The sequence below is a fragment of the Prionailurus viverrinus genome, chromosome A1 (genome assembly GCF_022837055.1).
Source record: "Prionailurus viverrinus isolate Anna chromosome A1, UM_Priviv_1.0, whole genome shotgun sequence".
Lineage (NCBI taxonomy): Eukaryota > Metazoa > Chordata > Mammalia > Carnivora > Felidae > Prionailurus > Prionailurus viverrinus.
This window is the reverse complement of record NC_062561.1, coordinates 119,458,471-119,474,192: the sequence shown is the minus strand read 5'-3', so window position 1 is coordinate 119,474,192 and position 15,722 is coordinate 119,458,471. Positions and strand designations below refer to the sequence as shown.

The 15,722-nt window shown below is 43.6% G+C and overlaps 1 protein-coding gene across 7 annotated transcripts in view; it reads right to left on the bottom strand.

Annotated features, from left to right (window-relative positions):
• Nucleotides 1-15,722, bottom strand: part of ARHGAP26 (Rho GTPase activating protein 26) — a 427,184-nt gene that overhangs the window by 77,895 nt on the left and 333,567 nt on the right. For all 7 annotated transcript variants that reach the window (XR_007152434.1, XM_047860210.1, XM_047860227.1 and 4 more), the window contains exon 19: nt 10,648-10,786. Coding sequence is in view for 6 of the 7 variants with exons in the window: in XM_047860210.1 (XP_047716166.1) it covers nt 10,648-10,786 (139 nt within the window). In the remaining variant the exon portion in view is untranslated. The remainder of the gene's footprint in view (nt 1-10,647; nt 10,787-15,722) is intronic.

Below are 15,722 nucleotides of genomic sequence, written 5' to 3'. Positions count from 1 at the left end.
CTTTTTTAGAAAATAAATCCTTTTGGAGATTCTATTTCAACTTACATTAGGTATCTCGAACCTTACAAATATGGCATAACCTATAACAAAATGACAACAAAGGCAAAACATCAAGGAAATGAGTCCTTTGTCCAACAAGAAGATACAAAAATTTTAATCATAAAACTTCATAGTTATGCAGTCAAGATAGCTAAATATACATATCAAAAGTCGGACTGTTTGTTACTGGTAAGCCTCAATGGGGCCCATGGTAAGGAAATCTGGAAACCTGGCACTCTTTGACCACAAGACCACTACCGTTTTATTGGACACGAGACCTCAAATAGTGAGAATGAGAGCTTCTAGGTATAGGCAGACTTCTGAGCTGAAACACTGACAGGTGTTTCACCGAGGGTGAGCAGGACAGTCAAAGTTAGTCCAGCAAAGAGGTGGAGAGTAAAATCAACAATCAAATGTTTTAATGGTTATGGCAAATTATACCAAGACATATTCTAAAACATTTACTATGAATTAAAAAATAAAGAGAACATGGTTCAGTAATGTCACTCCCAACAGGGGGATCTTTGTCAGGTGGGCAAATGAGTACTTGCCCTAATAGAAAAACATAATGAGAAGAGGCAGCCGAAAACACAATTTTTAAAAAGTGAAATTAACCAAATTGTTCAAATATCAGAGCTGGACCTGTCTGAGACACTGATGATTCAGGCCAGTTCCGGCATCGTCATCAGAAGATCTAAGAAGGATTGATGACAATTACATTGCTGAAGAAAAGGAAATTACAGGCTAGTGGATTGAAAAAGAAAAACAACAACAGTTATGAGTCAAATCAACAGGATCAGAGAGAACCACTTAAATGACCAAAAGAAAAAGAATGTCCACAACTCAGGAGTATTCCTAAACTGCTTGAAGTCCACGGGGATGCTTGCTTTCTTTAAACATGTTTGTCAACAAGAATCTCTCTTCATTTTAGTCACAGAAAACAAGGGCTTGGAGCAAAGAAATGATAAAATAAATCCCCAAACAACTGTAAACACGTGTGGGTGAGCACTGGATGTTTTTATGAACATATGTTCTACGAAGGGTGATAAACCAGATGTGGTCTTGGGGCTTAGAAATTCAAACCACTCAGGGCAGGGGCATGCATGCCCACAAAGAACCCCTCCAGGGTCTGTTACAGTGATCTGTGAGGTGAGCATCAGTCACACATTCCCGGCACCTGGCCCATGCATAATGTACGCTAAAGCTCCATGAGTGGTTACAAGGCAAATAATAAATGTAAGGTGACCAAAAGCCATCAAAGCGTATTCTGCTAGCACAGAAAGAGGCAGTTCTGTGTGACTGAATTTTCAGGTGCTTCAGACAGGCACCACTAATGTCCTTGAAACCAAAGTAATGGTTATAGTGGGCAGAGTCTGTGTTTTTTGTACAAATCAGGAGCGGAAAAATAGGACTATGCAACCAAATCACTGCAACTAAAAAAAGAAAGCCACAGAATAATTTTGGTGATATTGTACTTGTTCTGGGGGTTGCCATGGAAATCTGGGAGCTAAGCAACCTCACTTTCCATATTTACCAAGTGACTCCTGCTCACTCTAATGACACTCCCTCCCATCCCCACCCCCCACACAAAAGGCAGGGTCTGTGTTTATCACGGAACCCAGAGACAAGGCCAGGAATGCACACGCAGCACCAAACCGAATTCACATGTCTTGGCAAGCGTCGACACTCCAGCCCACTGAATACACAGAGTGGGAGGATAAATAGGAAACACAGACTTGCAACGTCACTCCGGGGGAGGTTTCCCACCAGGCGTGGATGTCTGTCAGAATATGGGCTAACATCATCTTTCCGTGATGTCTGAGACCTAGATGTCAAAAGAGGGGAGAGAAAAGTTCTTTAAGAGCATCTCATGATGCCCAGAGCCCAAAGGAGGGAACACGCTGTGTACACGATCAAACAAGGAGGAAAGGGAGTTACCAGACTGACGGGAGTTCTGCAAAGACACAGACTTGAGACAAAAAATACTAAGACAAAAGCAATATACCCAGAGGCTTTCCCTTGCTGTGGCAGGGAGAGAGGTGTACTTTCTCCTGCTTATTAAAGTTTTGCAATGAAGTCTGCAATGTATCATCTTGACAAGATAGGATGATAACAGTATGGCAGCTTAATGAATTTTGCAATAAAAAATGATGAGTGCACAGTAATTTCTGACTTTTTCATCTCTGGGAAACACCCAAGTACATGAGAAGCTTAGAATCAGACTTTCTGAAGCAATATTTTTTCCCTTGTAGTTTTTCTTCCTGGTAACAGTGGCGTGCCAAGCCACACTAAAATCTGAGGTGGTATGATTTCATCTTGACCCAGTGTCAGTCCCTATGATAAAAATAATCTGAAAAAGCAGTCTGAGCAATGTGTTTGGGCACATAACATTTTGGGCAATGTTTCAAAAAACAGCCCTAAAAAGCAGTTTGGGCAGTGAGGGACTAAATAGCGTATTGATAAGTACAAAATGTGGTCGATCTGTTGTTCTGACCATAGGACATAGTACATGCTATTACAACTTTTGGCAGGTTGTCCTCAGCAAAAACTACCAATTTTGGTCCTATGTAGAGGGACTGACTTATTTCCTAGTCATGGCGCTCATAATAACCCTTTTCTCTGCAAAAGGAAAAAATGCCAATAAAACTGGATTTCACGAGAGAATGGGGGAATCACTGCAGCTGGCCCAGGATTGAAATGATTCACAGGAAAGAGGCTTGCAGGCACATGGGGAAGCCCACTCCCGAAACAACACCATTTCCAAAACCACAGTGTAGGAACGAACGTCTACATACGGCTGAACCGGGGGTTGAAGGATCAGAGTTAAACAGATAATCTACTATGTACAACAAAGCCTTTTTTCCCCTCCCCAGCTGAGCACTTGCTTTGGAGTAGGGACATTCTTCATTTAATCTCTGGTTCCCTGGTAAGTGAGGGAATCCACTACAGAATGCTTATATTATTAATGTTTAGCAAACAGAAAATGATAATATTTATTTTTATACCATGACTCATTGAAAAATGGGCTTGGGATAGTAAAAAAAATGTGTGAATAGGTAGTTTGTTTTAATGATGTAAAAATTAGTCAATACATAATAAAGATGCATTCCTCTCCAACTTCTAAAGTACAGAAAAGCATGCAAATATTCCATACTTATTTTGGTATGTCAATGTCCAAATTTTCTATACATAGAAACATACGCATATATACTTCTAACAAAATAGTATAGCATCGTAACTACGGATGAGTTACTTGCTTTGTTCACTTAGTGATAAAGCCAGAGACAGAAGCCTGTAACATGCTGTTTTTCATTTAATGATCTACTTTGAGCTTTTTGCTTGCCATTAGCTTTCCGGGGCATCATTGTTTTAAATGGCCACATCAACTATGTGGTTTTCAGTCACACGTGGTCATCATGCATAATGAAGCCAAGAGCCACGTTACACCTTACAGTCTGTGTGACAGTAGGAATCCATGTGGATAAACACATCACCTGCCAATACAAACACGTGTGGCCAGAGCACCCAGGATCTGCAGAGGCAACCTGAGAAAACGCACAAGCCGCAGCTTGGAGTGCTGGGAGAAAGACATTATGCGATAAGCCTTTGAATACTATGAATTCCCAGTTATTTTTCAACCAGGAAGACACAAATGAGAAGTATATGAGCTGAATTCTTAACCTCTCACTGGGTCTGTCTGGGAAAGGGTCCAAAATGAATTATATTAGCTAAGAGAATTAATGAGAGCTATAATTCCAGCAGCATGTTAGGGTGATCCGTATAAAACAAAGCCCAAGAATCTATTCCCACTCCCCAGACCCACCAATGCTACACGACTCATCCTAGCTGCTGATATATGTGAATTCAAGCACCAGAATAGCTCTCTCTGGGGCCAGGGTGACTCTGCATTACTCTCACATATGGGCCTCTCCTTTGGAATCTGCAAGATCCACAGAGGGAGTATTTCCTCAGTCAAATGTAACGTAAAACTATAGTCTGATGATAATCATCACAATTGTAACTAACATTTATTAGGTGCTTACTATGTTCTAGGCCCAGTGTCAAGTACTTTACATGCACCTGCACTGGTTCACTTAATCATGGTAACTGCCCTCCAAGGAAGCTGTTATTAGTGATCGATTTTGCAGATGAGCAAATGGAGGTTCAGAAAGGGAAACTAATGCACTCTAGGTCTCAGAGCTGCTAGGTCACAGGGATGGCCTGAAACAATGCAGTGTGACTGGAGAACCCCTGCTTTCAACCACCACACCAGGCTGTCACAAACCTCAACAGAGAGTCAAAGAGATGCGCTGGGAGGGACAGAAATGAGCAGCCTTGACTGTCCCTCCTTTCCCCAGGTGTATGCCTCTCTCACTTCAGCTGGCATCAGCATCACCAGAGTGCTTTAAAAAATACCAATGCCTGGGCTCTAGTCACGATCTCCTGATTCAGAACGTACCTGGGAGGAGACCAGGCATCCGTATTTTTAACAAGCTCCTTACACAAGTCCAATGTACACCAAGTCTAAGAACCACTGTTCCAAGAAACAGGTTTCAACACCTTGGTGTAAGCACTAAAAATCTGAGACAAAAATCAGTGATAAATGTCACCTCGTAATCTCTTGGAAGAACTTTAAAAGGCACTAGATCTGGTTGCTGGTTCCCTCTAATCCTTCTGGCGCCACCTTCTAAACTTGTCCAGCAAAAGTACAGCTTCTATGTCAGTACCTTTCACCTGGAGATAGCACTCTGATCTCTGCTGGAGGATGTTATCTGTGGGGCACCTTAAAGATTAAACAGTCATCTCCTTTGATACCATTCATTTGCCAGCACAGTTGTGAAAACCTTGATGCATGTGTTCTGTGATCGCAAATCATAGTGACTACCTTGGCCCAGCAAATGAAAGGTCCTGCTGAACACATCCTGCTCTCTGCATAGTTGGTATGAGATCTAGAGGGGCTGCTGCCTGCTGGTATGCATATTGAGGAATCCATTTAAGATGGTCCAAGTGCCCCCATGGCACTGCTAGATGCTAGGACAGATGGCTTTTACTGCTTCTGTAATTCAGTCTAGAAAGACTTTCACTTCCGTGGCTGAAGAACTGACAGAGGCACCCTTTTGGAGACAACCTGGCATGGGGAAGGGACATCACCTGGGTACAAATTCCTCCTCAGTGCTTTACCAACTGTGTGACTACTTAACCTCTGGAGCGTCAGTTTACTTGTCTGTGAAGTGTGGATAGGGGGGACCTGCCTCACTGGGTGACGGTCAGTTGTGAGAAGGAAGTAAGATACTGATGCACTTAGCAGGCTGTCTGGCATGTTGGGTGAGGCATAATAATTTTAACTTTGATTGTTGTTGTTACTGAATGAGGTTCAGATCCAACTTGGTCTCAAGGTTCTTCATCAAATGCATTGTTTATCCTTCCACACCAGCCTTCCACTCCCACCCCACCCCCAGCTCTGTACAGGCAGATCTTTCCCTTAAGGGAAATGTAGACTCCAGGTTCATAAGCAGAACTGGAAATACTTCCCCTTAGAATTAAGGGGTTTGCAGGCTAGGTCACAAAAGCACACAGAACCACATCTCTTTAAGAACAACCCCCCAGTTGAAACCAGAAGGCAGAATCATCACTGGCTAATAGTGTAGCTCTGAGGTCTCAACAACTGGATTCAAACCTATTTTGTTGCTGTCTGATCCTGAGTACGTTATTTAATATAAGTTTTATCTTCCTCCATTGTCCCAAACGCGGACAGTACCTGTGTAATGTTGGAAATTAAGTGAGGTGTTGCTATGCACAGTGCTTCACATGAGAAACAACTTGATAAATTAAAGAGCCATATATGTATGTATATATATATTAAACATACATTAACGAAAAATCTGATTTCTGTGGGAGAATGTTTCGTAAGTTCAATTTGGGAACATATCTTTCCACAATCCTCAGTCCGAGAGACAAGAGCTACCCTCTGCTACTTATAGAAAGACTATTCCCTGTTCCCTGTGCAGAGCATCACAGCCACCCTTCTGTCCTTTGTGCGAGACTATGACTCATTTCCTTTAGCATCTTACTCGGAATTCTACCTTTCAGGAAGCATTCCTTGACCACCTACATACAACTTGGATTTCTGGTCCCTCTTCACTAACAATATTCAGTGGCTTGTATTTGTTGCTATGTTTCTAAATCCTGTTTTTCCCCATCAATTCCTTTTCTTCTTTTCTGCGAAGTTTTTTTTTTTAATTTTTGTTTATTTTTTGGGAGAGGGAGAGAAAATGGGGAAGGGGCAGGGAGAGAGAGAGAGAGAGAGAGAGAGAGAGAGAGGCAGGGAATTTGAAGCAGGCTTGGCACTGTCAGTGCAGAGCCTGATTAGGGGATTGAACCCATGAACCCTGAGATCGTGACCTGAGCTGAAGTCGGATGCTCAACTTACCACCCAGGTGCCCTTCCACAAAGTTTTAGTCTCAGAGACTGTTCCCATTTCATTCCTAGTCCCACTTTCACCACACATTGATTGTCTACGAGGAGTCATGTGCTGCCTTGGAACTGACCAAAGTCGCTACCCAAAAGAGAGCAGGAGAAAGCACCCAATTCCTCATTCTGGGAAGAGAACACGATTAGCGTAAAGAGATCTCTACCTTTAGGGAAAGGGGAAATGCTGTTAGGAGAAGATTCCACTAATACCCATAAGATTAAAGCTGAAGAATCTTATGGAGGTGCGTGGGACACAACTGGTCTATTTCCACAGAAGAAGAAACTCCTTCTGGAAAACAAGACCCATATCCAGGAGCATCAGCTAATATGCCACATGCTTCCAGGAGCCTGAAGTACAAAGAGAGAGGATTGAGCCTATGAACTCCCAAGATGACTCTCAGGACCTTCCTCTCCAGGAAAAGGGATACAACCTGCAACCTGAGGCCAAGAGCATTGGCAGAGATTTGCGTCTAAGACAAACGTCTTCTGCACAGAGTGGGGGCAATGCAGAGAGGGGAGAGAAAAATGTGCGGTGACAATCAACAACTGGAACCTCTCAAAGGAAGCATCCAAGTGAGCTACGCTAGGAGTTTTAGGCCCATTAAACATCTCAACAGGGACTGAAGAGAGGGCTAACCAATGGAATACAGAGAAAATTCTCAAGTGCAAGGACATCAGTGAGGAGAAAAGTGTAACTGAGCTCAGGAGGAAGTAAGAGGAAATGGGGTTCTGAAAAACATCATCTGCCAAAAATCAAGGTACAGAAGGGTTATGTGAAGATGTGCTTGTGTGTCCACACAAGAGCAATCCCTGTAACAAGGTTTTTCTCTGTGGCCAGAACCTGAAGAAAGGTAAGGTCACACCAAAGCTGGACAGGTGTCACAGGAACTGAAAGTGCACAGCATGGAAGTAACAGGTGAAGAGTGCACACCCCCAGTGACAGAACAGCCAAATGACAGTATCAGAACCCAATTCTAGTCAAAACAAACTTGAGTTCACATATTTACATTAAGAAAAAGGAAAGGAGTCACTCAAAAATTCAAAGTACTATCTGTGGACTCCAAACCGTAGTACAAATTTCACAGGTGAGAAGTAAGAAATCTTTATCTTTATCTTAATGGTTACATGTTTAATGTATATTAGAAAGTAAAACAGTGAGACCATCAAATTCACATTTTTAGAGATTTTACTAAGTAGGATGAAGCCATGTAAAGAAGGCAGAGGCTTTAAGATCAATTTAAAGAAATGTATTCAAACAAAAGCATATGAATTATGTGGTTGAGGGCCAAAGAGTAAATGAAGGTCTATGCAAATGACTTGAGTTTGGGAAGTGACTAAGTAGCCAAAGTTCCTTAAACTGAAAAACATCACCATATGGAAATACACAAATTTTTCCCTCACCAATTACCTGCAGTATTTATTTGTACTTTAATTCTACAGAGTAAATTCAGCAAAGTGCTTTGATAAAGTAGCCTTCTATCTTTATCCACAGATAGACAAAGGGAAGGGTAAGTTGTGTGCAAGCAAGACAGTGCCGTGTCACCTGCTCATCTAACAGTGACGGGTGCTCACAAAACCTTCCAGCTCCTGGCCAGTCTTCCCTTCCAGCATCAACTCACTCAACCCCTCCTATGGCACTTTCCAAGCCAGCTTGGATGTCATTTCTAGTTTCTCAAGAAAAAAGCGATTTCCAAAACAAACCATAAGAAGTCTATGAATATATGCACACCCGCATTCTTTTCAATGGAAATGTTTCTTCTCCAAGACAGGGAAGAAAGCTAAGTGCCCCTGAAATATTTGAGTGTATGGAAGTTCCAGTCCTGTTTCCAGGGCGCATTTCCTAACATTTGGAGGAAAGATAAGCTGCTTCACTGTCTTCCCGTCTTCCATGCTTCCATCCACGGTGCAGACAGGGACACGACAGCTCGGTCTGCGGCTTAGATGCACCTGTTTTCACACATCCTTAACTTTCATCCTCTGGCTCGTGTGATAAAAATTAATCTTGAGTCAGGATCTAATTGATTTTCTCCTCATCTCCATCTTCTTCCTTACATGCTCCCAGAGTACGCTTGTAGACCTGCTTCCAAGCTGCTTCTGCTTCCATCCTAACCTATACTGCTCATTGCTTAGTACAAAACGAGGTGACTGTCACTCTCCTGGACACCTGAGGAACACACCCCTCCACAGCCTAATGCCCTGTTCATGGCAGATATGGGTGAGACCAGTCCTGTTCCAAGTGTTCCCTACTACACTCAGAGAGGCCCAGGCCATGTGCAGACCGAAGTGAGAAGGACCCAAGCCAGGTATTTAAGAGCAACACGGGCTATTGTTTGAAGAGAACTCAACCCCATTGGGGTCAAAACCCCAAAAGTATACAAATCCTTTCACCTAGAAATTCTTCCAGGATTTATCTTAACGAAATGATCATGTATATGAACAGATTTAGCTACAAAGATTAACAGGGGCTTTACTCATGAAAGCTAAACATCTGAAACAACCCAAAGGGTGCTAAATTCACCAAGGTCCAGCCATTTTATGGGATAGTATGACATCTTTAAATGCAGTAACGCTCTGGGGGCAGCAAAGATTTGTTTTCAGAATGATAACTTCTGAAATACAGGGATAAGAAATGCTTTTTCATAAGGAAGAAGAAGATGCCAATCCAGATATGGATTTTCTCTCCTTTTCGAAGCCAAGTGGCTGATTCTTCTGATCTGTGCCTTTACTGTACTTCATAAAGGCAACAACAGCAACAATAACAACACCACCTCCGCCCCTCCACCACCCCCCCCCCGCCCCAGTAAATGTGCTAATTGTGCACCAGGTGCCGTGTGAAGTGCTTTAATCTGCACAACAACTCTGTGAGGGAGAAAGTAGTATCCCTGTCTTCCAGAAGAGAAGCCCAAGGCCCCGAGATGCAAGTTAACTTGCCCACATTGCGCACAGCCAGAGAGCGGCAGACTCAGAGCTAGCAGCCAAGCAGTCCGGTGCCAGTGCATGCTCTCAACTGTCACATGTTCCACAGCCTCTGTGAATGGGTATCTCTCTCTGAAGGTGCTTACTGCGGTGACCTACATGATCCATTCACTTGTCTATTCCCCTCACTCAACTGTGAGCACTTTAAAAACAAGGTCCTATTTGTATACTCCCAGTCCCTTGCAGGCCTCATCTAAGCGTCAGTTGCATGAAAGAATTAGCCTTGGTATTTGCACGTGATTAAACAATAACTAGTAATAATAGCGGCAGCTCTCAGCCCTTGCCAAGTCTAGGACTTGTGCCAGATGCTTAAATGCAAAATTGCATTTAATCCTTAACAAATCCCTTTAAGATAGGCACTGTTATCCCTACTACACAGATGAGCAAATGGAGGCTGCAAGAAGGTAAAAGGCTTGCCCGTGCATTGCTGCTGGCACAAAAACCCAGGTCTGATGGGACTCCAGGCAGAGCTGGAGCCCTCACCACCACCTAGCTCTCTTATTACAGAACCTCAAATAAGCCTCGATATTTTAGGGCCCAGTGGCCTGATAACTGCAAAGAACTCAGTTCTGACATGAAAAGAGGATTTAGTCAAACCGAGGTGATAACACTCTACTGCTTGGAACAAAGAGGGCATTATTCTCTAATTAATTCATTAATTAAGTTCACACATATATTAAGTGTCTGTTCCATGCCAGGCCCTGTGAGGTGGAGCAGAAGGATGAGCAAAGCAAGGGCCAGCCCTCAGAGTCACAGTCCAGTAGGGCATGTGACTTGCACTAATAAGCATTTAATTACAAACTGAGAAAAGGAAACTGGTTCTGTGGAAGCCGCTAACAAAAAAGGGGCCAAGGCAGTAACGCCGGAGCTGAGCTCTTACTGTGTAGCAGAAGAAACAATGCTCAGCTGTTCGCCCAAAGGAGATCTGGAAAGAGAATCCTGAACAGCAAGTGGCCCTTGTCTTTCATTCTCCTAACACTACTTCCTGTCCTACCAGGCCTACTCAGCAATGAAACTTGCGAGGGCACCGCCATACACCATCCTCAAGGACACGCAGGGCAGGCACCCACAGAGAGAGGCCGGAGGTGTGCACCCTGAGCAGGTGGAAGGTGGCACGGGCTGTCTCATGAGCACCTTGCTGGCCCTGAGCAGGAGACTCACGTTTCTCTGCTGACTGCATGGTGTGGAAGAGCGTCAGGGGCCTTTCGCTGCAGGAAGGGGGCTTGGAGTCACTGCTCTTCTTCCGGGACAGGTGCAGCTGGGCATTGGTGAGAGGCATATCAGGCACGGTGTTGAATATCTGCAAGTAAAGTTTCACAAAAGGGTCACACGCTGCTGTGAGTGGGGGAGCAAGCACAGGCCCCGACCAGCACAACCGAAAGCTTGGTGGTATGAAAGAATCAGCAAGAAAAAGACCCGAAAAGACCACCAGCATTTGCTCAGGATTTCACTTGAAACGTCTCTCAGAAATGATATTAAACGTTTTCTTTCAGAAGCATATCCTGGATATTGGGGACTATTTCCTTCCATTTCTAGCCCCTTCTGCTGTCACTTCCCCTGATGTTCTGTCGGTTGTTCTTTCCAGGAGAAATGGGAATGTATTGTGCTAAATACAATCCATGGTCTATTACCAAGGCTTTGAGCTTTCTGACTACCTTTTGTCCAGAACCAATTAATCAAAACCCCTTTACTTTTCCTCACTGGTTCTATTGACCAGTTCTTAACGACTGCTTCACAACTTTCTTAGAATGTGAAACATGCATTTAAATAACATTCCAAGAAGAAGTCCAGAGCAGGGCACCAGTTCTGGGTCCTCTGTCATCCTTAGATGGAGCCTGCTTTCTAGTTCAGGAGCTGTGCAACATCTTTGATGCTGAGTGTTTTCTTATTTAAAAGGCGGGGGGGGGGGGGGGCGGGGGGGGGAAGGTTGATGACAAATGTAACCAGTACTAACATTTGGAAAATGTAGAAAAGCATCAAGAAAAAAAAGAGAACAACTTTTCCAATTCCACTACTTAAAGGTAACTACTACAAACATGTGAGTTTTCTTATGAACTTTTTTCTTTTAAGCTTTCACTAAAAAAAAAAAAAAAAAAGAAAAGAAAAGTCCCAGGGAAAATAAGAAGAAAACAATAGACTAAAATCATGACAATTTTTTCTCTTTTTACAGATATAAGTTTGATAGAACTATGATAACAGCTACACTTATACAGTGCTTGCCATGATTACCGTAGCCGCCATGTAATGTCAGTTCCCTGGGGATTAGTCACTGCATGTGTTTTACATGTGGCTCATTCAATTCTCAATGATCTGGAGCAACAGGGACTGTCCTCACCATTTATAATGAAGAACCAAGGCAGACAGGTTAAACTGCCACAACTATAGATACAATCACAGATAACACAGAAAGCTGTCTCCCTCGGTTTTTCTAGATTTCTTTTCAAACACATAAAAATAGTCACACTAATTCATTCAATCAAGAAAGATCTTTCGAGCATTTACTTCATACCGAGGACTCTGGGTCTAGCACTGCACGAGGTAAATGTGTTCCCTGTGGCTGGAGAGTTTGCATCCGGTAGCTGTGATTTACTGGGCATCTGCCATATGCCAGGTGCCAGGTTAAGTGTTTTGTGTGAGTTATCTCACTTAATGTCAAAAGAACATCTTCCCTAATTGGGATTATATAATCTACATACTTTAGTATCCCATACATCTAACAGTATATTTCAACGTTTCTCCCTTGTTTAAAAAATAGGTTGGTGCGCCTTAGTCAGTTAAGCATCCGACTTAAGCTCAGGTCATGATTTCATGGTTCGTGGGTTTGAGCCCCGGGTCGGGATCTGTGCTGACAGCTCGGAGCCTGGAGCCTGCTTTGGATTCTGTGTCTCCCCGCCTCTCTCTGCCCCTCCCCTGCTTCTGCTATCTCTGCCTCTCAAAAATAAATAAACATTAAAAAAAATGGTAAACGTGATTCTTAATGGTTATATGACAACCACACTGTATTAAGATATCAATATTTATTGATCCACTCATTATCATCTGTCACTCTGGAGCTAGCCTCCTTCTGGATTTCTTCTTTCTCAACAATCATGAGTAACAAGAGAAAGGTAGGGGTACCCCACTTCCTTCAACTATGGATGGCATTAGACACACCACAGACTAATGGCCCTCTCTTCTTTGTGCATACATTTTAAAGTAGAACTCTGAAGCAGATATATAGAAAGCAAAGTCATAAGAATGATGAGAATTTTAGCCAAGACAGCTGCGCTCCATGGGCTGGCAAGTCCTTGGGCTCCAATGATGCCAGCCAGCTGGTTAAGTCAGTCTCGCTCCCAAACACAGCTGTCTGAAAACAGCATTATCATATTTTCCCTAGGGGACTGAATTTTCAACAAAATAAACTGAATCACAACATAGCTGAGTTCAAGTGGGGCGAGGGGGTAAGAAGAGAAGGGGACTTAAAGCAAAAACAACAGAAACGTCCTAGCTTCCAGAGGAATTGGCACCCCTAAAAATAAGTACCAGCGCTATGCATATATATGTACAAGTCTCCTGAGTATCTGCGAGGGAAGCAAAAAGAAACCATGGTTCTTAATGAGCTCAAGGACCACAGCCTCTAAGAGGCTTTCTCCCCTTTACTGTGTTCCCGAAACAACACTGAGCCATGAGCCTACTCCCGGGTGAGCACCTCATGGCACACGAATATCACTGACATGTAAACCTTGCTCCTATATGTGATCATCCGTGCCTGCACGCCAGGTGCTGTGCTAGGTACTCACGTGAGCTCTAAGCCGCAGGTCAATTCAGCATGTAAAGTAGGGTAAGCGTGCCACGGGAGAGATTTCCTGACCTGCTGCACAGCAAAGCAGGAGAGGGGTGGGAACCGGAATCTACGGCTGTGGCTTCTCCCATCTGCACTCTCCACTTCTTCAGCCGTCTCATTCTTTCAGCTCAGCTTTTCCAGCCAATCTTCACTATAGAAGCCATGCCCCAGACCCACAAGCACGGATTTCAACAGGTAATGGTGCCTCTTAGCACCCCTCTGCCTCTGGCCTCAAGTACAGCCCTCTCGGCCATCCCGATAGCTGAAAACATCTGAAAATGAATTCAGACTTAGTGAGAGGCCTCCGCCCCCTTACGTCTGGCCTCCAAGCTTTGGAGCTCTTCGCGCAACTATAATGGGCACAGAGATAATGTATACGCATATTAATTTCAACTGTCACCAAAAATGTGGTGGTTGTACTCCTGCCTAAAAACTGTAGGAAATGCTGGGGAAACAAAGACGACTTGAGTTGTGAGGAAAGGCCGTGGATTTCGGCAGATGTGTGAAAAATTGCTTCCAAAGCAATGCTGATACACACCAAGCAGGAAGAGATGTGGGAACATAGGAGAGTATTTGATTCTTGCAGACAGGTAGCTTTCTTTCAAAGAAAAGTTGTTTGGGAAACCAGCACCATTTCGGGTGAGAACTACAGTCCCCAAGGCCAGCTCTCTGGGCCTCGATGTGAGCCAGGCCCAGGCCGCCGAAGAGCTCTGATGGGGCTGTTCTCATGCGCCAAAATGCAAAGTGCCGGACACAAGACTATCGCCACTGTGATTACATGTGTTTCTGAAGTGCAAGGGCACCTCTGTAAATGAGACCTCACGACCACTAGCGCAGAGGATACAAACTTACATTAAGGAGACTGGGAAATCATTCCCCAAAATACTGTTGTTCATTTAACTCTGAAACTTGAACAAATGCGAGCTGTTTCAAGCCTGCTTATGGTCTGGCCGCCTTCTAGCCAGGCCAAGAGTTTGTCTCTGTGCCAAAAGCTCAATTTGGAATTCTGATGCGAATCTGAATTTTTCACAGTTTTGTTGGTTATTCCGATCCTATTTTGCTTGGAAGAGATAATTTCAAGAAAATCCAACGAGGTTTCCTTTGTTCTGTTCAGCACAATCAGTGTACAAATGACTGCTGAATGATGGAAGGGTGAGTTCCCATCACCTATAAACAATGGATTTATGGAACTCTACCATGTGGCTGGAACAATCTACTCATGTCACAGAGACTTTCCAAATGAATACACAAGGGGGGCGGGGATTTATTTTGTGCCCCAAGTGGCCTGTTAATTCTATCCAAACTTACAAACTAATTCTGACTTGGTTAGGAACGCCTTAGAAATAAAAGTTTTTCAGAAAGCTGGGGTGCTTGGGTGGCTCTGTTGGTTGAGTGTCTGACTTGGGCTGAGATCATGATCTCAGGGTTTGTCAGTTCAAGCCCTGCACTGGGCTCCCTGCTGTCAGTGCAGAGCCCGCTCCGATCCTCTGTCCCCCTTGCCCTCTGCCCCTCCCCCATTCTTGCACTTTCTCTCTCAAAAATAATCATTAAAAAAAAAAACTTATTGGGAAGGCTATAAGCCTTCTGGAAGCTACTGAGGAATAAAACTGTAAAATAAAAATACAACTCTGGATACTCTTCCAAGTATTCTCCATTTCAAGCTTCCTATAAGTGGAATTAGCAGTCCCATAAATACCAAACTCCTGTTTCTCCTTAAGCTGTGGTCAGGAGAGTGGTCAGGGCACTTTGGGCTCTGCAGTCACACAGAACCGGGTGGAGTCCAGGTTCTGCTGCTTACTCAGTGGGCAACACCTACAGCTGCACTGACCTCACCAACACTGATAATCAGCATCACTGTCACAAGGCCACAAAAAGCACAGGAAAGGAATGTACACTTGTCATATGGGTGGAAAGCAAAGAGGCTTGGGAGCTAGACAGACTTGGGTTCAACTCAGGCAAGAGCCTCAATCCCTCTGAGCCTGTTTCTCTTGTGTAAACAAGGAGTATCCTATGCCTGCCTCACAGAGCTATTAAAAAGCTAAGGCACATGAAGCACTGAGCACACGGAACCTAGCAAAGAATGGGCTAGAGATGGCAGTGGTATAAATAACAATAAAATAACCAATAGGTATTGAGTGGCCATCATGCTCAGTTATTTGCATAAATTATCTCATTATTTTTACTCAGAATAACTCTGTAAGAAAGGTACTATTATTCTTGGCATAGTGAATGCAAGGAAACTAAGACTCCATGAAGATAAACTGATTTGTCCAAGGTCACCTATGTGCACGTAGCTGGACTGGAAACTTAGCACGACTGTCTGGATCTTAACCACCTGTAGTCTTTATACCTATTATTAATTTGAGAGACAGAGGACAAAACAAAAAGGATACAAGTTTTACAGTTCAATGGA